Here is a 23,301-nt window from a genome sequence, read left to right as displayed (position 1 = left end):
ATTTATTTGTTGAGATCTTCTGTTTCTTCTAAAGTCAGTGTGGGTGGTTTGCATGTTTTTTAGGAGTTTTTCCATTTCATCTATGTTATCTAATTTGTTGGTGTACAGTTGATCATAGTATCCTCTTATAGTCCTTTTAATTGCTGTTGGCTCTCTGGTAATGTCCCCTTTTTCATTTCTGATTGTAGTTATTTGTGTCTTCTCGTTTTTTCTTTGCCAGTCAGTGGCTTGCCAATTTTAATGACCTTTTCAAAGAAACAATTTTTGGTTTTGTTGATTCTCTCTATTGCTTTATTATTCTCTATTTCATTTATCTCCACACAAATCTTTATTATTTCTTTCTTTATGTTTGTTTTAGATTTAGTTTGCTCTTCTTTTTCTAGATCCTATAGTTTTGAGGTTGAGTCTCTGATTTGAAGTCTTTCTTCCTTATTAATGTAAGCATTTAAAGATATAAGTTTTTCTCTCAGCACTGCTTCTGTTGCATCCTATAAGTTTTGGCATGTTGTGTTTTCATTTTCATTAACATCAAGATATTTCCTAATTTGCCTTGTGAGTTCTTCTTTGACCTATCCGTTGTTAAGAGTATGTTGTTTAATTTCCACATATTTGTGTATTTTCCATTTCTGCCTCTCTTAATTGATTTCTACTTTTGTTCCATTATGGTAAAGAAGATACATTGGATGATTTTAATACTTTTGAATTTATTGAGACTTGTTCTGTCACCTAACATATGGTCTATACTGGAGAATAATCCATGTGCACTAGAAAAGAATGTATATTCTGCTGCTATTGGGTAAGGTTTTCTATATTTGTCTATTAGGCCTAGTTGCTTTAGAGTATTGTCCAAGTTTTCTATTTCCTTTTTGATCTTCTGTCTAAATATTCTATACATTATTGAAAGAGGTATATTCAAGTCTCCAACATTAATTTAGAAGCATCTATTTCTTCCTTCAAATCTGTCCATGTTCACTTCATATATTTTGGGGCTCTACTATTAATAGCATGCACGTTTATAATTGTTATGCTTTCTTATTGAACTGACCTATATATATAATTTTAAGGATATAAATTATGTATTTTTAAGTATATGATGACCTGCTGTGTCCCATCTGACAGTTTTTTACTTAAAGTCAGTTTTATCTGATATTTGTATAGCTTTCCCACCTTTGATTACTATTGGCATGTTATTTTTTTTCCATCCTGCTTTACACCTGCTTACGTCTTTGGATTTAAGATGAGTGGCTTGTAAACATTATAGAGTAGAGTCATGCTTTATCCATTCTGCCAATTGCTGCTTTTTGACTGGAGAGTATAATCCATTTACATTTAAAGTAATTATTGATAATGCAGGACTTCTTTCTTCCATTTTGCTGTTTGGTTTTTGCAAGTCTTATACCTTTTTTGACCCTCGATTTTTCCATTAATGCTTATTTTTACATTTATTTGATTTTTTGTGTTTTATCAAATTGAGGATCTTCTCATTTCTTCTTGATTTTTTTTCATATATTTTCTTTGTGGTTACCATGGGGTTAAAACATAATATCCTCAATCAAGGACAATTATTTTTCATTTGATACCAGTCTAATTTCAATAGCATACTCATGCACTGTTTTTTCACCCCCTGCCACCTACCTTTTTTATACTTGTTACAAATTATATCTTTGTACATCATTGTATGTCCAAAACCATAGATTTATCTTTATTTTTATGCATTTGCATTTTAGTACCTGTAAGAAGTAAAGTTCCAAACCAAAAAAATACAATACAATATTACTGATATTTATAATTACTGAAATGGTTAGCTTTACCAATAGTCTTTATTCTTTTATGCTGTCTTGTTCCACTGTCTAGTGCCCTTTCCTTTAAGTATGAAGAACTCCTTTTAGCATTGCTTTTGGGGCGGGTCTAGTGTTAATGACCTCCTTCAGCTTTTCTTTATCTGGGAATGTCTTAATCTCTCTCTTATTTTTGAAAAAAAATCTTACCAGATATAAAATTCATGTATGGCATCTGTGTTCTCTCAACACTTTAAATATTTCCACCCACTACCCTCCTGCCTCCATGGTTTCTGATAAGAAATAGGCACTTAATCTAACAGGGACTCCCTTGTACATAACAGGCTGTTTTTCTCTGGCAGCTTTGTGCTGCCTGCTGTGAGGCTGGGGGATGGGCAATGGTAGCTGCTGCCTGGAGAATGCAATTCACAGATATTTACTGTAACTTACTACTTTTTTCTTCCCACTCTTCCCTGGATATTGCACAGTGTTCTACTAGACTCCAGAGTTACAAAAGAATTGATTCAGATAGTTCCTGCCTGATTAATAGTTGTTCTGGTAGAGGGACTGATTCCAGGAGCTTTCTACTCTACCATCTTCCCACAATCCTCTCCCTCTTTAAACATTTTAATACTGTAAATGTGTAGTGTCATTTGTATTACCTGGTACCATGAAATTGTATTTTATTATTCTGCTTGTCAATTTTCATTTTACCTGTAGGACTTTGCATTAATCTTCAAAAAAAAATTTGTGTGTAGGTTAGGACTGGAAATATAAATATGAAAAAATTCCATATATTTTCCTGAATTTTTTTATGGTCAGTCCTATTTTCATATTTGGGCCACACAGAAAATTTTGGATCTACAGAAGTAAATATTCAACATGAAATTTGTGTTTCTCAAGGAGGCCTGCAAATCAGAATCACCATTCTAGAGAGATTTTACAGAATATGCAGACCCAAGCAGGTATATTTTGCAAAAATGTCCCTAGGTGATTCTGATGTATTCTAACCAAGATCATAGCAATCTGTGACGTGCTGCCCCAGAAGCCAGCCAAAACGTTTGAATTTTCTTAAGTTTATTTAAAGGCAGTACATGCCATCTATGGTAGATTATCTTCATGCAAACCTAGGCAAAAAAAAAAGAAAGAAAGAAAGAACAAATTCATTAGTAAGCTTTTTAAGCTACAGCTATTTTATATTCAGATTTGATTTAAGCCCTTAATATGTAATTCTGAAATCCAACTACCATATTTCACAAATCCATATCTACTTCTTTTCTTCCTAGACTTCTTAGGTACATTAAAATGGCATTTTTAGTTTCCTTATGATTAAAATTTCTGATTCCACTCTTCATGGCCTCTCTTTTCTATAAGTAAAAATATAACTCTGCCTATTTTAAGTCCAAAATCCATGCTGACTAAAAAAGCAAAAGCTTTGAAGGACTTAGTAAATATTCTAAAGGAAATACAAGAGTTTCAACTGGTGAGACCACAAGAACCACGCTTTTAGTAAACAAAGGTATTGACTCTTACTTATTCAATGGTTATTTTAAAACAAGAGAGTGACTTGGTCCTTTCAAATCCATAATCCTAACCATTTCTTACTTAAATTCAGGAGCATTCTAAAAAGTAAACTTTCTGTTTTAGAAACACATGAAAACTGAATTTTTAACTTTAAACTTAAGTTATAGAGGCAATCCTTCAAGGACTCTTTCCTGAATAGTCACCTATAAATCAATTGTTCAGAATTCAAAATGCATTTTCCTATAAATATCTCTCTGAAAGATATTGCTTAAGTCCCTAGGCAGACCCAGAAAAGCATCTTTAACATAGGATATAATTTGCAATTGGAAATGGAGCCAGGACTTTGCTTCAAAGAAAAAGAGTGTGTCTTTGTCCCCTCTACATGTCTTACCCTGGGCAAAATTTTGTGAAGGGTAGGGGAGGTTTCTTTGGCTTCCACCTCTTTCTTAATGTTCTCTTCCCATCCTCAATTATCCAACTTTATTTTGTATCCCATGTGGTGACACCCCCTTTCCATCCCTCTTATTCCCAGGCTAGGCCTTTTACCACCTCATAAAATCACTTATAACCTTGGCCCTCTCCCCACCCAAATTTAAGCTCCTGTTCTCTCAGTGCCACAAATCTTAACTGGATATGAGGTTAGACTATTTCATGCTAGTATGTGACTTACAAATACTAGTTTTATATCTCTAGATGACTTTGCATCTTTTAAAGTACTTGTATACCCAAATAGAATTTTAATGATGGAATTTCTGATTGCAAAACAAAAGTTGAAAACATGCAGAGTGTTTTGCAATTTTTGATTGCAAAACAAAAGTTGAAAACATTTTTGGACCAAGGAACAATCATGAACACAGAGGTCAGCTCCTCTCTTTTGTGTTGGCTCTTCGTAGATTCTCAGGTCTTGTCCCTTATGAACACACTGTGTTCTGACGACATCTAGTTCATCTCAGAATGGCCTCCAGCAACACAGAAATAGGGGTGAGAGCCTTATAAAATGTCTACTCTTTGTATGTCTCCATCTTTTGTAAATCATTTACAAGGTACATTTCTTGTATTGTCATTTTATTGCTCAAGTCAGAGTTTTGGAAGTAATAGTTTTAGAAGTCTTCAGCTATGCCTTCTATTTTTTCCAATCTGTTTTTAAAACCTACTGCCATTACTTATAACTCATGGCTAGTGAATCAAGAAAATCTTTTTGATATACATATGAACCAAACTTTCAGTACTTCATTTTTGAGCTTTAACTGCCATTATCCAATAGTATTTATTGCACTAGATGTGTGAGGAATCTTTGGAAGTTGCTTTGTTTATTTTAGGTAACCAAGGTACTAAATTGTGAACTGGATCCTCTGTTTTCTGAATGTTTATTGAATAAACAGCATACAATTTTTATTAATTCTACTCAAGAATTAATTTTTATTCTACTCAAGTTTACCAGCTACTAGAGTGTACTATTGTTTATCAATCCATATTTAATATTTATAGAATGCTGAATCACTACTATTTAACTACCTTCTACAAAAGAGAAAATTTGAGGACAATGACTTCATCTTCTTGTCCACAAACCTCTGATAACCTGTGAGGTTATTATTCAATTGGTGGATGTGGTAGTTAAGTTCAGGTGTCAACTTGGCCAGGTGAAGGTTCCTAGTTCTATTGCTGTGGCCATGAGCCAATGGCATGTGAACCTCAGCTGTTGCTGATTACATCTGCAGTCGGCTAGGAGGCATGCCTGCTGCAATGAATGACATTTGATTTCATTGGCTGGTGCTTAAATGACAGAGCTCTACATAGCACAGTCCAAGCAGCTCAGCATACCTCATCTCAGCACTCACAGCTCAGCACAGGCCTTTGGAGACGCAGAAAGGAGTTACCCCGGGGAAAGTTGTTGGAACCCAGAGACCTGGAGAGAAGGCCAACAGAAATCATCCTGTGCCTTCCCATGTAAGAAAGAACCTCAGTTGAAAGTTAGCTGCCTTTCCTCTGAAGAACTAAATGTTAACTAAATAAATCCCCTTTTATTGAAAGCCAATCCGTCTCTGGTGTGTTGCATTCCAGCAGCTAGCAAACTAGAACAGTGGGCTAGACATCATAATTCTCCAGTGAAGGCCTCTAAAGAAAAGAGCAGAAATCTGTATATGCCATTTAGCCCCCTTTTCCTTACTTGGCAGCAAAATATATAAGAAACTGGCAGTTATAATCAAAGAAACTTGCCCTTAAAATAGAGATGGCTGTAAATGTAGTCAATACTTCCAGTACCCACAAGGTTTTCTCAGCTACATAGTATATATATCTATATATATGGTAAGTCTAACTTCCCACGAAAAATGCTTCAAGATAATATTTTGCTGCTTAGTAAAAGTTTAAAGCACTTACCCACTTAAGAAAAAATACATTCAATTCAGTTAAATCCAGAGACTATGTATTGAATACCTACTTGTGCCAGACATGGTGCTAGGCCCTAGGACTGTAAGGCTGAACAAGACAATGTATTGTTCATGGCCATAAAGGAGATTATATCTGAAATACTGGGAGAGACAAATACATTCACTATGATTTTAACCAACGTTGATGTGGACAGAAAGCTGTAAAAGGAATAAAGAGGAAAACTTGGTCCAACTTGATTTCCCCATTTCCTGACCAGTCCTCCCTTCCATCCAACCTTCTTGCTGGCTGTGCCTCTCAAATAGTTCTCAAACCTGGTCCAAGTAATGAGTATCTCTCTCCTCTATTACTTTAATAGCTTCCAAACTGATCTCTTAGCTTCTATTCTTCATATGCAAGTCATAGTATTTCACTCCCCAAATAAAATTATTCTTTAACTTCTCATTACAGTTAATAGATTTCACACTCATTATCCTGGCTTACAGGGGGCTACCTGATTTTGTCTCTATCTAACTCTCCAATCTCCCTGTCACCCTCTCACTCTCACTCAACAAGCTTCCACCACATTGTTCTTCTTTCTGTTCCTCAAGTATGCCAAACTCATTCCTGACTTACACAATGGGAACTATTTGCAGACTCCACCATACCACTCTTTGGCATATCACTCTGTTCTATTTATTTTATGTTCATCATTTTTCAGATTTAATCTCATTTATTTTTCATTGTTTGTTATTCTCTCCCCACCCACAATTTAATGTAGAATCAGTTGGAGCAGGCAGCTCTCTGCTGCTTCCCACTTTGACCCCAGCAACTAGACCAGTGACTGGCCCATAGCAGATGCTCAGTGAATGTTGAAAAGAATGAACTGGGGGTTTCGGCAGGCGCCTTCTAAAAGAGATGATGCTTTTCATGAAACTCTCAGCTGACAAAAATCAAGAAGAACATTTCTGACAGGCAGAACTGCATAGCCAAAACCATTAGACATGAAATCACATCATTTTGGGGGTAGGTTGCTAGAGTCTAAAAATTTAAGGCAGGATAAAGATGAGACTAGAGACATCAACAAAGATCAGATTTATAATCATGCTGAGGACACTGCACTTTATTCTGTCACTAAAGGTCATTGAAGGGTTTTAAGCAAGAGAGTGACAGAGTGAGATGTCTGTTTTCATGCGATTTGAAGACATTCATTGTAAAATAAATCCTTGTTAGACAGTAATGTTATAGCTTCAAGGTGGCATGGCGCTCAAATCCTACATTTGTCCTAAATTTAGGCTAAGTATCTGAGCTCAGCCTAAGATTAAGGGATGGACTCTGATAGGCTTCAAGTATCTCAGGGACACAACCACCTGGGAAGGGTGTTGAAAACTCACCTAAAGAACGTGTCTTACTGCAGAGACAATGTCACATGCCAGTGGCTCCTGAGAGCTAGTGGATGTGCTCTAGGGTCTGAAAGGGGTCTGATGGAGCTCTGCAGCTTTGGGAAATGGCAGTCATTATTACGTATAGCTTTTCAAACACACCTTCTAATCAAGCTCACCCTTTCTGTCATTGAGAGGTTAAGCTCCATGTTTCTGAACAGTCAGGCTGAGAGCAAAGTGAAGAATGGAGAAAAGCTGAATTTTAGCCACTAAGCTCTGAGAAGCAGTGTGTAAACATGCCACATTCACTCTCTTTCATTTGAATCTGGCTTCCTGAAAAGGAACCATATGTCATTTAAAAGGAATTTAGTTTCTTTTTTTTTAATCCCCAATAGAAAACCCAAAGATATTAAATCTCAGTGCTCTCACATTTTTGTCCTCCCCTCATAAACAATTCAATTCAATTTGGATTAATATTTATCGAGCATTAACACAATATATGGCAGTATAGAGAATGCTGTGAGAGAACTGCTACATAAAATAGAGAAAACCTGTGTTCCATCTTAAGAAAAGCAGTCTATTTTATACAAGACAATAGGAGTAATATAGCAAAAGCATCCAGTGCACTACAAGATAGGATCAAAGGCTAATTAATTCATTTACCACTTATTAACTATACACCATATTTAAGGAAATCAATATGCCCTAAACCAAGAGACTAGAAAAAAGTAATATATATACATTTTGTTTGAGGAAGAGAGTTGAATCATTTGTAGAGAAATACAAATTTGTCCCATATCTTAGGTGTGAATAAATGGGCTGTACCTCTCAACCTGACATAGATAAATGGTTTCTCATTTGTTGGTTTATCTGGAGTGTTCTTGTTTCATTCCTTTTTATTTTTTTTGGTGGGGAGTTGGGGGGGGTAGGTTGTTTGTTTTTTGGTTTAATGGTATCATAGGTCTTTGGACCTGTCTTTATTAAACCAAATTATGCTGCCCAGACTAGCCCAGCTACTTTATCAACTTTTAGCAATTGGTAAAAGTTTAGGCCAACTCTTTTTTGAACAACTTCAGCAAATAAACATTCAGGCCCTAAAATTATAATGACTAGATTCAAATCCTCCCTCCACACTTACTAAGTTATTAAATGCCTTTGTCCTTCTATTTGTCCATAAGATAGAGATAATACCTACGTTTAAATCACAGAGTTGTGGTAAGGATTAAATGAGATAATACCTATAAAGAGCTTAGAACTGTGACGGGTTTGTAGTAAATATTTAATGAACATTAGCTATATTTTGCCCTAGAATAAGGCAACAGCAATTATGATGTGAATTCCCAAAAGTATATCGATCTATTTTCAAGGATTTGCTTGCACTAAGCCCACATTTTATAAATGAAATAGCAGATATATGGAATTGATAGATATAGATAAATACACTAGAAAGAGAGATGTTAGATAATAAATATATAAATACAGAAAGAGATTGTCGCAGATTGGGTTCCCTAGTAAACAGTTCTGAAAAGATTTTCATGCAGCAACTTTATGGGAGAGACCTCTGAGGACTTATTCCTATAGATTCTTAGAGCTGAATAGTTCTTAGCCGAGTTTTTTTTCTGGAAATTGCCCTTGACCTGAGAAATACACCTTGCCCAAGGTCATGCCTACTTTACAAGGGTAGCCTGTATCCAATGATTCATTGATGGACAAGTTCAAGAACACAGCCACCCCAATTTTGGCCAACTCTGAAGGGTTATTCCAGACCCAGAACTGTCCATGGGATGGACTAAGACCTTTGCTGTGAATCCACTCCTCTTAACGTCTCCTTCTGCACAATCCTGCATCCTTCTCTCTTCCACAGGTGTTGACCTGACAGTGTGTCATCAAGAAACAAAATTTAATGAAATTAATTTTTACTGCTTCATCACAATCATTTGTAAATGAAACTACTTTTTTTTACTATGACTGCATGACTGACGAGAATAAAGAATATTAGTGCAGTTTGTTCCCACTGCTTTGATTTGTGTTACAGTTTTATCAATTAGAGCTTCTTTATGCTAATTTCAACAAAGTACAAAAGGTAGGTGCATGTCTTAGTGTTATTATGAAAATAGTTTTGACCATGTGGATGCTTGAAAGGTCGGAGTCCAGTGGTTTAGAAATAGACTATATTGTATAGCCCCACATCTGAACATGGTAAAAGTAGTTTAGATGTTTTTCAAGGACAAAAACTTCATTTTTACTGATGCTATTTATCATTATTAGAATTCTGGTTATGTGGCTGATATGAAGGCAATTTATCCAAGTTTCTCCAAATATTGTGACAAAATATTTAAAATAATAACTTAAATACATAACTTGCATAATAGCCAAAAAATGCACATAACCCAAATGTCTATCAACTGATGAATGAATCAACAAAATGAATAGAATATTTTTCAGCAATAGAATGAATAAAATATTGATATATGCAAATGTGGATTAACCTTGAAACATTATACTAAGTGAAAAAAGATAGTCACAAAAGAGCAAATGTCATATGATTCCATTTGTAGGAAATGTCCAGAATAGGCACAGCTATAGAGAAAGAAGTGGATCAGTGGTGCCTAAGGAGAGTGGGAGAAGGTTGGGAAAAATGAGGAATGACTACTAATAAGAATGGGATTTATTTTCAGGACAATGAAAAAGTTCTAAAACTGATTGAGGTAATGGTTGCATAACTCTATCAATAACCTAAATACCATTGAAGTGTATACTTTAAAAAGTGTTAATTGTATGATGTGTGAATTATATATCTCAATAAAGCTGTTTTAAACATAATGTGTATGTTGTGTCTCCCTCAGAACAGATAGGAAATTAAATTTCACCCCAGTCTGTAGGAACCATTTTTCTCTTTGAGTACGTAGGAACTTATGTTGCCAATTGAATTTTCAAGAAAGTGAGAGGAGAATTTCATATCTCAAATTAAATTATAAAAACTACATATAATAATAATAATAAGGTTTTATTAAGTAATAACTGCTATTGAAATGTCAAAGACTATATTATATTTTATATACTTCTCACTATGACCCTGAGTTAGATGATTATATTTCCATTCTTCAGATAAAGAAACTGAGTCACTCCTTAGTCTTCAGTTGTATGGTAGCATTTCCTACTATTTAGAAATTCTTCATTGACAAGGACTGTGATACTGGACAACTTCATTTTTTAATAGGTAAGAACAATGCCTGTTTAGATTTAACATAATCCCTTCTAGGCAAAAGAATTTATGTTTTCAATTCTAGTCAAAGGTTTGTGGTTCCTAATAGAGAAGAAGTTGATAGAAGAGGCCGATTTCATCTAATAGTGTACTGTCTCAGAAGATGGATTAGAAACATAAAGAACTAATAACACCAAAGATTATTTTTGCTAGGTTATCTTTTATACATTAATTATACAGAAGAGCCTGCTTAAATGTAAAGTTTCTTTTAGGAAAAGGTTCTTTTCCTTACTCTGCCCTTGAGTTGGGAGATATTATCAAAGAGCTACGAAGGAGATAAGTTGATATAGAAAGACAAAATTTATTTCATTTTTTCATTTAACTGACCAATGAATCATCATCATATAGAAGACTGTGTCACTATGACAGATAAAGAGTCAGATCATTCTTGCGCTTAAGCTACTCTATGGTTTTAAATCAGATATCCATGACAATTTCTTTTCTTGGCAAATTATTGAGACTATTATTTGTGTTTTTATAACACTATTTAAGATAATACAGCCCTATATTCTCTCACTAAATATTCATGTTAATGTTATTAATAAATCAATCTCATGTGCAAAACAACTTGAAACATTTTTGAATCTTTCTGTAACTCCATTAGCCAATTAATCCACATTGGCATGTATCAATACTTTATTCATTCTATTGCTGAAAAATATTCTATTCATTTTGTTGATTCATTCATCAGTTGACAGACATTTGGGTTATGTGCACTTTTTGGCTATTATGCAAATTATGTCTTTAAGTGATTATTTTAAATATTTTGCAAAAATACTTGGAGAAACTTGGATAATTGCCTTCATATCAGCTACATAACCATTATTAATCTAGACAACATAAATTATTTTTCAAAATATAAAATATTTTTATTTTCACAAATTTCAAGGATGCATTTGTATCTGGTCTTATTGATATATGCATTTACATGGATGACATTTGGATATATTTTCTATTTTCCTTTTTTTTTAATATAAAGAAATGCATTGTTTTAAAATCAAGGTAGAGGTGATACAATGGAATGGCTACTGTGTGGTACTCACTGTGTCTTGTTCATTAGTCAAATTATTTCTTTTACTTCACCTAAACAAGAACTAAAATAGTCCCTTTTTCAGACAACTGCCAGTTTTCTTTCTTTCTTTTTTTTTGTTCAGTGTTGTGCTGATTTGAAATGATGTATGTACCCTAGAAAAGCCATGTTTTAATCCTAATCCCATTTTGTAAAGGCAGCCGCTTCTTCTAATCCCTATTCAGCACTTTATGTTTAAAAACTGTAATTAGATCATCTCTCTGGAGATGAGATTTAATCAAGAGTGGTTGTTAAACTGGATTAGCTGGAGGCATATCTACATCCATTTGGGTGGGTCTTGATTAGTTTTCTGAAGTCCTATAAAAGAGGAAACATTTTGGAGAATAAGAGATTCAGAGAGGGCAGAGCAGAATGACACAGCCACGAGAAGCAGAGTCCACCAGCCAGTGACCTTTGGAGATGAAGAAGGAACATGTCTCCCAGGGAGCTTCATGAAACAGGAAGCCAGGAAAAGAAGCTAGCAGATGAGGCCATGATCACCATGTGCCCTTTCAGATGAGAGAGGAATCCTGACCGTATTCACCATGTGCCTTTCTAGAAGAGAAAGAAACTCTGACTGTGTTTGCCATGTGCCCTTCCACTTGAGAAAGAAACCCTGAACTTTATCAGCCCTCTTGAACCAAGGTATCTTTCACTAGATGCCTTAGATTGGACATTTCTATAGATTTGCTTTAATTTGGACATTTTCTCAGCCTTAGAACTGTAAACTACCAGCTTATTAAATTCCCCTTTTTAAAAGCCATTCTGTTTCTGGTATATTGCATTCCAGCAGCTAGCAAACTAGAACATGCATAATGGAAAAATGTAGTTATTTTCTGTTTGCTTGGGTTTTTTCTTTCCCCTGTAGCTTCCATAAACTTACTTCTTCTCTATTCAATCATCTTTCTTCTTCCTGAGTGACCTGGTCTGGCTATTTTTCAATGCCCTTCCAGTTACCCCACAAGCCTTCATTCAATCCTAAAGTTCACAACTATGAAAAATAGAGTCTATTTTCTTGGTGGACTTTCCTCTTAACTTATCCTTTCCTCTTACCTTATTTGACTTTAGTTCCCTTCTTTTACCTAAATTTTTTGAAATATTTTTCTGATCATCAGCTTGGTTGATTCCTTTCTAACGTTTATTTAGTACTCCCTAATCACTTCCAGTTCGATTTCCCATTTCCTGTAAATGTCAAACTAATCTTACATTTCTTTATAAACAATATCAGTGATCAGAAAACTTGATGCTTTCCTTCATTGGATCCAGGAAAATAAATACAAGGGTTTTGCTTAACACTATGTACACATGCATGCATACACATACACACATACACACACATACATAAACACAAGTAAATCAATTTAAGCACTTGTGATTCTCTTGCAGAAACATGATGGCCACTTCACAGTCATCCAGTTGGTAGGAATGCTCCGAGGCATTGCATCGGGTATGAAATACCTTTCTGATATGGGTTATGTTCATCGGGATCTAGCAGCAAGGAATATATTGGTCAACAGCAACTTGGTATGCAAAGTTTCTGATTTTGGTCTCTCCCGAGTACTGGAGGATGATCCAGAAGCTGCTTATACAACAACTGTAAGTTTACATGTTTTCTGACATAGTTTGCTTGCTTTTAATTATTTTAATGTTATTAGAGTAATTCTGTCTTTCCTAATTTTCTCCATTTTTTGTTTTTCTAATTTAACGTGATTATTTAATTGCCATATCTGAGTATACAGTTTTTTTTTTCAAATGTCTTATCTGACTGTTTTCTTTCTTTCATTGAAATGGGACATTACCATCATCCTTGAGGTCCATTTCATGTCTGCACTCATAATAAATATGCCTTTGCCTGAGGAATTTTGATGGCTTAATAATAACCCCTTTAAATAGAGTCTTTTAAAGGCCAATGATGGAATCAGTTTATAGGTCAAAGAAAGTTAGGAACCAACTTTTGTTAAGTAACTATTTTTTCTCACAGCAAATTTTATGGAAAGTCTATGAATACTTAAAAATGACCAATATGGGTTCCTCTATAGATACATCAGTACACTCTACAACCTTTTTCCAAATGATATTTAGGGTTATGTGAACAAGAATAAAAACTTTATTAAATGGTCATCTGTTAATTTTATGATCTCAGTTTAACTCATAAATACTTTAAATATTCCTGTATGCCTAAAACATAATTCATTCCATTGATTTCTTTGGTTACTATTTTGAGTAATTCAATCTAAAAGCCTCTATTCAGCTATCTTAAAGCTACCACTTTCTAAGATCAGACTATATACTGTTTTTTTAAATAAAATCTTCACCATTGACTCACTTCACAATCAGCTTCAATGAAAAAATAAGTCAATATAACTATTTAAGATATTTTTCTCTGTTCTCTGCTTTTAACATCAAATATCATATTAAAAAGTAAAGCATCATTATTTAGTTTCCTTGTAATTCCTTTTCAGTATGCTTTTATGAAGTTTTACTGTATTAAATTAGTACAGTTAAATGAAACTTTAGCACTTTAAATGAAATATTTTATGCCTTTACTATGTTTTCTTTGAATAAATGCTTTCTGTTAACTTATTAATGATATTTTCACTAATTCAGTCAACAAAGAAATACAATTCTAAGGAAAATTAATCTCTCAGTGCCATATGTATAAGATAGCAGAACCTATTGATCTTTTAATTTGACCAAAAATTTTCATAAAAATAAAACTCTAAGTCAGCTAAAAATAAATTATTTATTTCAGAAAAAACTATATTTTCAACTCCATTTTCTACAATAAAAGTTTCATAATTATTTTCAGTTTTTTCAAGACCCTTACTTTTTCTCTTATATTTTTACAAATGTATAACTTAAACAACGTTTAGAATTATAACACAATTCATTTAAGATTTTTCTATTAAGCACATTAGTGTTTACAATTATTATATTTTGTAATAATCATAAAATAATTATTTTATATTAATGTTACATCAGTTGCAGTCTACTAAAAGAGTAAAATAAATATGAAATAACTTCTGGAATAATTGTATAATATAGATACATTTGAAATTTGCTTATTAAAATACTATTTTAACTGCTTTTTAAAATGAGAAGCTTGAAACTAAATTTAAGGTACTAATAAAATAGGGAGGGTAATCCAAATATTGATGCAGGTACATATTTTGTTGGATATAATTTGACATTCAGAGTGCCAACATACTCTGTCATATGTGATTATAGAGACTGAGAAGCCCAGAGCAGTGTTGTTGTAAATTTAGATTGAACTATAGGATTAAACAGCAAATTAGGTAATCAGAAAATTAACACACAAAAAAAAGTGACTCTGAAAAGCTATAGATTATGTCTCAAATAAAAAAATAAATTTTTCAATTTAAGAAGTGTCAATTAAATGGCAAATAATGTAATTAAGCCAGGTTCACTGGCTGAAGAAACAGTGAAAAGTCTCTCTCCTTTGTGTTCAACTGATTGAATTATCTTGTTTGTAGGAGACATGCCCTTAGTTGATTGCAGGTGTAGTCAGCCATAAGCTGCAATCAACTGACTGATGATTTAATGAACCAGCCTTCTGATTTAACAACCAGACCTGAAATATCCTTGCAGCAATGGTCAGACCAGTGCTGGTCTGACCAGACAACTGGGCATATCATCTAGCCCAGTTGATAACAGAACCTAACCATCACAATCCACACCTTGTCAACTTGGCAGCTATACACAATCACTTTGAAACATGCTTAATTTCCAAATAGAACAAAATAATAGACATATGCTTCACCTAACAATACTCAACTGTCCTACATACAATGGGAAATGCACTACATCTGTCCAGAATCAGGTGCCAGTCCTTAGTAACATTCACTCTTAAACTTCATATCCTATGACTTAAATACTACAACATAAACAGCACTACTTATATCATATGATAAGAGGAAAATAAGATATTTACATATGTACAAATACAAACATACTCAGAACAGAACAGGGAGAAAATATTCATACTATCGTAGTCCTCATTTCTGTAACTGGTCACTTCATCATAGTTCATATTTATCACTACCTTATTCTACTCCCTATTCCATGTTCCCTTTACATTCAGCAAATATTTCAGCTGCCCCTGGTTCTTTGCGGGTGGAGTGACCAAACCTTCATTCCTGAAGTTTCTGGGCCATTGGTAGTCCCTCTTGGATTAGGTTGTTGCAGTTTTCCATTGACTTTAATCACAGGGTATAATAGTACTAACAGATGCCCTAGGGGATCTCCTGTATTCCAAGGAAACTCTTCTTTGCCTCCATTGAGTAGCTACAGTCCTTTTTTCCCCATGGCAGTCAGGATCTATCACCCCAGACAGTACAGTTGGGGTGTTGATTCAATGGCATGAGAAGCCCTAAGAGGCCATGGCAGTCTTAACTTTCAGTTCTATGGAATATTTGTTGTGTCTCCTGGTAGGAGCATGCCTCCTTTGGAACTAAGACCTGTAGACCAGTAGAGCTTAAGGTTTCATGGAGAAGAAGCAGAAATTTTTCTAGTGGATCACTAGGGGTGATACTGAGTGGTACCACTCCCATTTCCACCACTTGATTCCTGGACGTGTGAATCCTGGCTTTGGGAGAAAGGACTATACAGTGCATGCTGATTCAGAGCATACACAGCCTCCTGTAAAACATTGCCCCAGCCCTACAAGGTATTGCTATCTAGTTGGCACCATAATTGGGTCTTCAAAAGGGCATTCCATTGTTCTATTAACCCAGCTGCCTCTGGATGATGGGGAACATGGTAAGACCAGAGAATTCCATGAGCATGTGCCCATTCCCACACTTCATTTGTTGTGAAGTGAGTTCCTTGATCAAAAGCAATGCTGTGTGGAATACCATAATTATGGATAAGGTGTTCTGTAAGTCTATGGATGGCAGTTTTTGTGAAGACATTACTTACAATGAAGACAAATTCATATCCAGAGTCTCTGTCTATTCCAGTTAGAACAAATTGCTTCCCCTTCTGTGATGGAACTGGTCCAATGTAATCAACCTGCCATCAGGTAGCAGGCTGATCACCTCAGGGAATGGTGTGGGTCTCTGCTGCTGGCAGACTGTGCATTTGTCAATTGCTGTAGTCAGGTCAGCTTTGGTGGATGGAAGTCCATGTTGCTGAGCCCATGTATAACCTCCATGCCTACCACCATGCCCACTTTGTTCCTGAGCCCAACGGCAGGAGTGGTTGGGGAAAGAGGATGACACAGAACAGGTCATCTTAACCACTTGAATATTAAAACTTTCTGCTGCTGAATTCACCCTCTGTCCTATTCATATGGGACACAAATGTCTTCATGGTTTTTGCCCACTCAAAAATGCCTATCCACATACGTCTTCCCCAGACCTCTTTGTCAGAAATTTTCCAATCATGCTCCTTCCTGATCATACAGCCAAGCCATTAGTAACAGCTCGTGAGTCAGTATGTAAGTGCACCTCTGCTAATTACCCTTCTAAGAAAAATGAACAACTAGGTGTACTGCTTGAAGTTCTGCCCACTAGGAGGATTTCCCCTCACTACTGTCTTTTAAAGACATCCCAGAAAGGGGTTATGCTGCTACAGCTGTCCACCTCCAGGTGGTACCAGCCTATCATGCAGAAACATCTGTAAACCAGGCCCAAATTTTCTCTTCTTCAGTCAACTGACTGTAAGGAAATCCCCAAGAGGCCATAGCCCTGATCTGGGAAAGATAAGGTAGGTAATGTGGCAGGAGTGAGAGCAGTGGGCATTTGGGCCACTTGTTCATGTAACTTACTGTGCCTTCAGGACATGTATGAGGTCTATCTCTTATGTTCCATTTCCATTTTATGATGGAATGCTGCTGTGCATGCCCAACTTTATGGTTTGATGGGTTAGACAAAACCCAGCTCATGATAGGCAACTCGGGTATCATGGTAACTTGGTGGCCCTGGTTAAGTGTCCAATCTCTACTAAGGCCCAGTGGCAGACTAAAAGCTATTTCTCAAAAGGAGAGTAGTTATCTTAGTGGATGGTAAGGCTTTGTTCCAAAATCCTAAAGGTCTGCATTGTAATTCTCCTACAGGGGCTTGTCAGAGCCTCAGACAACATCCCTTTTTGCCACTGACACCTCCAACTCCATTGGATCTGCTGGATCATGTAGCCCATGTATGCCAGATTAGCTTACACAGCGGCCTGGATTTGTCACAGAGCATCCTCTTGTTCTGGTCCCCACTCAAAACTGGCAGCTTTTCTGGTAACTCAGTAAATGGGCCAGAGTAGCACACCCAAAGGAGGAATATGTTGTCTCCAAAATCCAAAGAGGCTAACTAGGCATTGTGCCTATTTTTGGTCATAAGAAGGACCAGCTGCAACAGCTTATCTTTCACTGTGAAGGGATACCTCAACATGCCCCACACTACTGGACACCAAGAAATTTCACTAAGGTGGAAGTCCCCTGTATTTTTGTTGGTCATATCTCCCAACCCCTGACACAGCAAATACCTTAACAATAAGTCTAGAATAGTTGCTACTTCTTACTCACTAGGTCCAGTCAACATGATTTCATCAATATAATAGACCATAGTCTGATGTCTTGTGGAAGGGACAAAGGATCAAGGTTCCTGTGGACAAGAATGTGACATAGGGCTGGAGAGTTGATATACCACTGAGGCAGGACAGTGAAGATACACTGCTGGCCTTGCCAGCTGAATCCAAACTGTTTCTGGTGGTTCTTTCTGATAGCTATTGAGAAAAACAGTATTTGTCAGACCAATAGCTACATACCAGGTACCAGGCAATGTGTTCATTTGCTCAAGCAATAATGCCACCTCTGGAGCAGCAGGTGCAGTAGGCATCACCACCTGGTTAAGTTTACAATAATCCAGTGCCATCCTCCAAGACCCATCTGTTTTCTGCACAGGCCAAATGGGAGAGTTGAATGGGGATGTGGTGGGAATCACCACCCCTGAATCCTTCAGGTCCTTTAGAGTGGCACTAATTTCTACAATCCCTCCAGGAATATGGTGTTGCTTCTGATTCACTATTTTGCTATGTAGGGGAAGTTTTGTTGGCTTCCATTTGGCTTTTCCTACCCTAATAGCCCTCACTCCAAGAGTCAGAGAACCAGTGTGGGGGTTCTACCAGTTACAGAGTATGTTAACACCAGTTATGCATTGTGTAAATGGAGAAATGACCACAGGATGGGTCCGGGGACCCACTGCACCCACTGTGAGATGGACCTGTGGTAAAACTCCATCAGTCACCATAAGCCACAATACGACTTGGACCAGAGTGACATTTTGGGTCTCCTGGAATTAGTGTCACTTCTGAAATAGTGTCTAATAATCCCCAAAATAGCTGATCATTTCCTTTTCCCCAGCACACAGTTAGCCTGGTAAAAGGCCATAGATCTCCTTGGGGAACGCTTGGAGGAAGGTTAAGCATGTAAATTTTCGGGACTGTAACAGGGTCCTTCCCCAAGGGTTCCTGGCCCTCTCATTCAAGGGACTCTGTGTCTGTAACTGTCTCAAGTCTGTGAATTGATTAAGGAGCTGTGATGCTCTGTTTTTGTAATTCAAGTTCTTCTGTTCACCTGATCCAGAATTCTTCTGCTTATACAGTCCAGACAAGAATTTAGTAGACTGCCCATTTATTTTGCTTCTAGGTACCCCATGATCTACTAGCCAATGCCACAAGTCTCTGCAAGTCAGATTATTCTGACTGCTGCTTTCAGTCTGCTGTCCTTTATGGTGACCATGTCCACCTTGTCTATGGTGATTAACAATTGCCACATGGCTTCTGCCAACTCAAGATCTGATCATCCCCATTGTGTTTAAGGATTCCAGCTCAGTAACAACAGTTCTCACAGTAATATCTGACTTACAGAGAAGAGCAACTACAGAGCTCTTCAGGGATGATGGAGCTAGCCTCATGAATGTATTTCTCAAGGTTCTGGTGAAAGATGTGTCCTCTGGACATTCCTGGGATGTGTGAGCAGGTCTTCCATGATAAATCCAGTCTTTCAAACCCTCTGGATCCCTTAGTCTACATTATACCAGGGCAATTCTGGCATTTTTACCTCAGGTACTGTCGGCCACCATTTGATCCGTATTTCAGCCAATTATCCAAACAAATTGTTAATGCCCTTTCTAACCCCTCAAGCTACAACATTGAATGAAAACTCTCTGCTTAATGACTGATATCAGTAAATTCAGCTTAATCCAACTTTATATTTCTTCTGGCATTATCCCACACTCTTAATATCCACTCCCATACATATTCCCCTGATTTCTGTTTGTATAGGTTGGAAAACTAATGCAGTTATTTTGGAGTATAGCTTACCTCCTCATGGGTCACATATTGTACTTCCCTTTCAGGGCCTGTTTGAACATTAGTTATAGGTCTTGAAGGAAAAAGGGTAATGGTGGTGGGCCATGAAAAGAAATAGAAATGACTTTCAAACCAATTATGTCAGGGCATTCATTTGTAGTTTCATTCCGTGAAACAGGATTAGTCATTCCAGTTAAAGGAGTGAGGGCTGTTTCCCCAGGACATGTGGTTACTGGTAGAGCAGACACTAAAGGGTTAATCTCTTTAGGTGGAGGCTGGATGGAAGACTCCTCTAGGCAGACTGGAGGCCAGAAAGCTGTTTCCTCAGGGCAGGCCAGAGTTTGGGAAGCTTTTTACTCAGGGCAGTCCATTGCAGGTCTATTTACCAAAGGCTCAGCAGATTCCAGGGATTTCATCTCCCCATTGCCATCATTATCAAGCCATATGTCACCATCCAAAGTTTCAGAATCGCTTTCTTTTCCAATCAAAGCTCTTACTTTAACAGCAGAAATCCTGCAAGGTTGAGATTTTAGTTTACCTTGTTAAGTTGTAAAACTGCTACTCGCACAATGAGGCTTTGTGTCTGGCTTTCAGGGATCTTAAGTCTCAACCACAGAAACGATGGTTTTCTTAGGGCACACATGGAAGCTTCCACATTTTTCATACAGCACTTAAGTTGCAAATTTGAAGCCTTCAACTCATCCATTTCCTTCATAACTGTTTCCAGCATATCTAACAACAATCAGCCAACATCATTATACCTCTTAATTCCACAAAACTACATGAAGGTGTCAAAAATACTTTCACCCAGAGTCTTTCTTTGTATAAGCATACAATTAGCAGAATCCAATGGTGATATTTTGCATATCTCTCTTGCCAACTCACCCCATGGACTGTCAGTGCCACCTTGATTATTGGAAACAGAGTCATTAGTGCCTTTGACTCTCACCATAGCAGAAAACTATTCTAGTTTGCTAGCTGCCGGAATGTGATATACCAGAACTGGAACAGCTTTTAAAAAGCAGAACTTAAGTTACAAGTTTACAGTTCTAAGGCCGAGAAAATGTCCCAATTAAAGCAAGCCTATTGAAATGTCCAAATTAAGGCACCAATAAGAGATTATCTTCACTCAAAAACAGCTGATGAAGTTCAAGTTTTCTCTCTCACCTGGAAAAGCACATGGCAAACATGGTGACATCTGCTAGCATTCTCTCCATGCTTCTTGTTTCATGAAGCTCCCCAGGATGTATTCCTTCTTCATCTCCAAAGGTTCGTGGTTGCATGGGCTCTGGTAGTTCTCATGGCTATCTCATCATTCTGAAGTTTTTTCCAATATGCTTCCTCTTTTAAAAGATTCCAATAAACTGACCAAGAACCACCTGGAATGGGTGGAGTCACATTTCCCTCTAATCCAAGGTCCACAATTGGGCATGTCACATCTAGGCAGAGATTCCATCCTACATTATTGAATAGAGATTAAAAGAAACATTGTTCCCACAAGATTGGATCAGGATTAAAACATGGCTTTTCTAGGGTACATAAATCCTTTCAAATTAGCACAAAAACTCATTTATAAGATTCTGTTTCTCAAGAACCACTCTTGATACCAAGATATATTAGTTAGGGTTCTCTAGAGAAACAGAACCAACAGGAGATATCTGTAGATATTAGATTTATTATAGGTGTCTCCCACCACCGTGGGAATGGAAGAGTCCAAATCTGTAGGGCAGACTGTGAAGCTGGCAGCTCCAATGAAGGGTCTCTATGAACTCTATAGAAGAACCTTAATGGCTGAAGAAACAGTGAAAAAGTCTTTCTTCTTCTTTAATCTTCAACTGATTGAATTATCTCATTTGTAGAACACATGCCCTTAGTTGACTACAGATGTAATCAGCCACAGCTGCAATCAACTGACTGATGATTTAATAAAATACCCTTCTGATTTATCAACCAGCCATGAAATATTCTTGCATCAACAATCAGGCCAGTAGTTACCTAACCAGACAATGGGGCACATCACCTGGCAAAGTGGACACCAGAACCTAATCATCACAGGAGCTTTCTTATTTAAGGCCCTATTCTGTGGAGGGCCAATAACCAAAAATGAAAGGATTCTTGAGAAAAGATAAATGGCTACACAGATAAATGGACCAAGGAAAACTAAATACAGTGCAGAATAGTAAAACATACCAATGTGCAGACACCAACAGTGGACAATACAGCAGGAAAGGCAGCAAGAAGAGTATCTGAGAATTTTCCAATAAGGCACTTAGGCCCTGTATTGCTTAGGATTCTCTAGTGGAACAGAACTGACAGGATGTATATGTTTATGTATATGTATATGTATATATCAATATTATGATATTTAATAGAGAAATTGGCTCACATGGCCATGGGAATTAACAAGTCCAAATTCTATAGGGCAGGCCACAAATTGGGAACTCCAATGAAGGTTTCGATTAATTTCTCAAGAGAAATTGGGTGGTTGAAATAGAAATAGAAATTCTTCTTTCTAACTACTGAAATCATCAGTTCTCCCTTTAAGTCCTTCAACTGATTGAGTAAGACTTGTATCACTGCTGAAGGCAGTCTCCTTTGTTGATTGAAGGTGTAATCAACCATGGATGCAATAAACTGACTAATGATTTAAATACACAAAAAACCCTCACAGTAACTATCAAGCTAGTGCTTGCTTTAACACCTAGATACCATTGTGTAGCCAAGTTGATACATGATCTTAACTATCACAGTCAACCCATTGTCAACTTGGAAACCATACAACATCTCCTTAAACCATATTTAATCACTAAATAAAATAACAGTCATAATTTTGCTACCGTAATTCAATTATCTTATGTACAGCAAGAAGAAGACACTCTTTACCTAGAAGAAGACCACGCCAATGAATAATATTTACTCTTAAACTTAATATCCTGTAACTTAAATGTTATACCATGAGGTTAATACAACTTATATTCTATGATAAGGGGATAAAATAGGGAAGAAAAAAAGATTTTTGTTTTATGTACATATGCAAACATATTCATAACAAAACAAGGAAGAAATACTCATAAACATTACATCCCTGGTTTCTTAAATTGGTCACATAGATGAATCTCATATTTATGATGACCTTCTGCCACTATCCATTCCATATTCCTTTTATTCTCAGCAAGCACACCAGTGTCCATGGTTTTGTGTTTCCATGGTTTGGGGTTGCTCAAACCTTGATTCCTATATTCCAGGCCAACTCTACTTTACCCACTTCATATCACAGAAGTCCCTTTTCACCTTGATAATCAGGATCAATCACCACAGCCTGTATGGTAATCCCTCCTTTGCTTGTTGATTTAGAGGCATGAGCAGCCCAAAGTGACGGGGTGGCCATCTTAACTTACAGTTCAATGTGATCATTGTAGAAGCACCCCTCCTTTGTAATTAAGATCTCTAGAACAGCAGAGATAAGGGCTGTGAGGATAGTAAGCAAGCATTTTTCTAGTGGATCACTATCAGTAATAGTGAGTGGTGCCACTCCATTTTTACCCCTTGATTCCTGGCCCCATGAATCCTGGCTATGGGAGAATAAGTACCATA

General features: G+C 36.6%; 1 protein-coding gene across 1 annotated transcript in view; it reads left to right on the top strand.

Annotated features, from left to right (window-relative positions):
* EPHA6 (EPH receptor A6) overlaps positions 1-23,301 on the top strand; it is a 951,964-nt gene that overhangs the window by 798,661 nt on the left and 130,002 nt on the right. The window contains 1 exon segment of the mRNA XM_077118650.1: positions 12,772-12,981. Coding sequence (XP_076974765.1) covers positions 12,772-12,981 — 210 coding nt within the window.

Source organism: Tamandua tetradactyla, chromosome 10 (assembly GCF_023851605.1).
Source record: "Tamandua tetradactyla isolate mTamTet1 chromosome 10, mTamTet1.pri, whole genome shotgun sequence".
NCBI classification, from domain to species: domain Eukaryota; kingdom Metazoa; phylum Chordata; class Mammalia; order Pilosa; family Myrmecophagidae; genus Tamandua; species Tamandua tetradactyla.
Note: the sequence above shows the minus strand (reverse complement) of the source record. Positions and strands in the feature narration are given on the sequence as shown.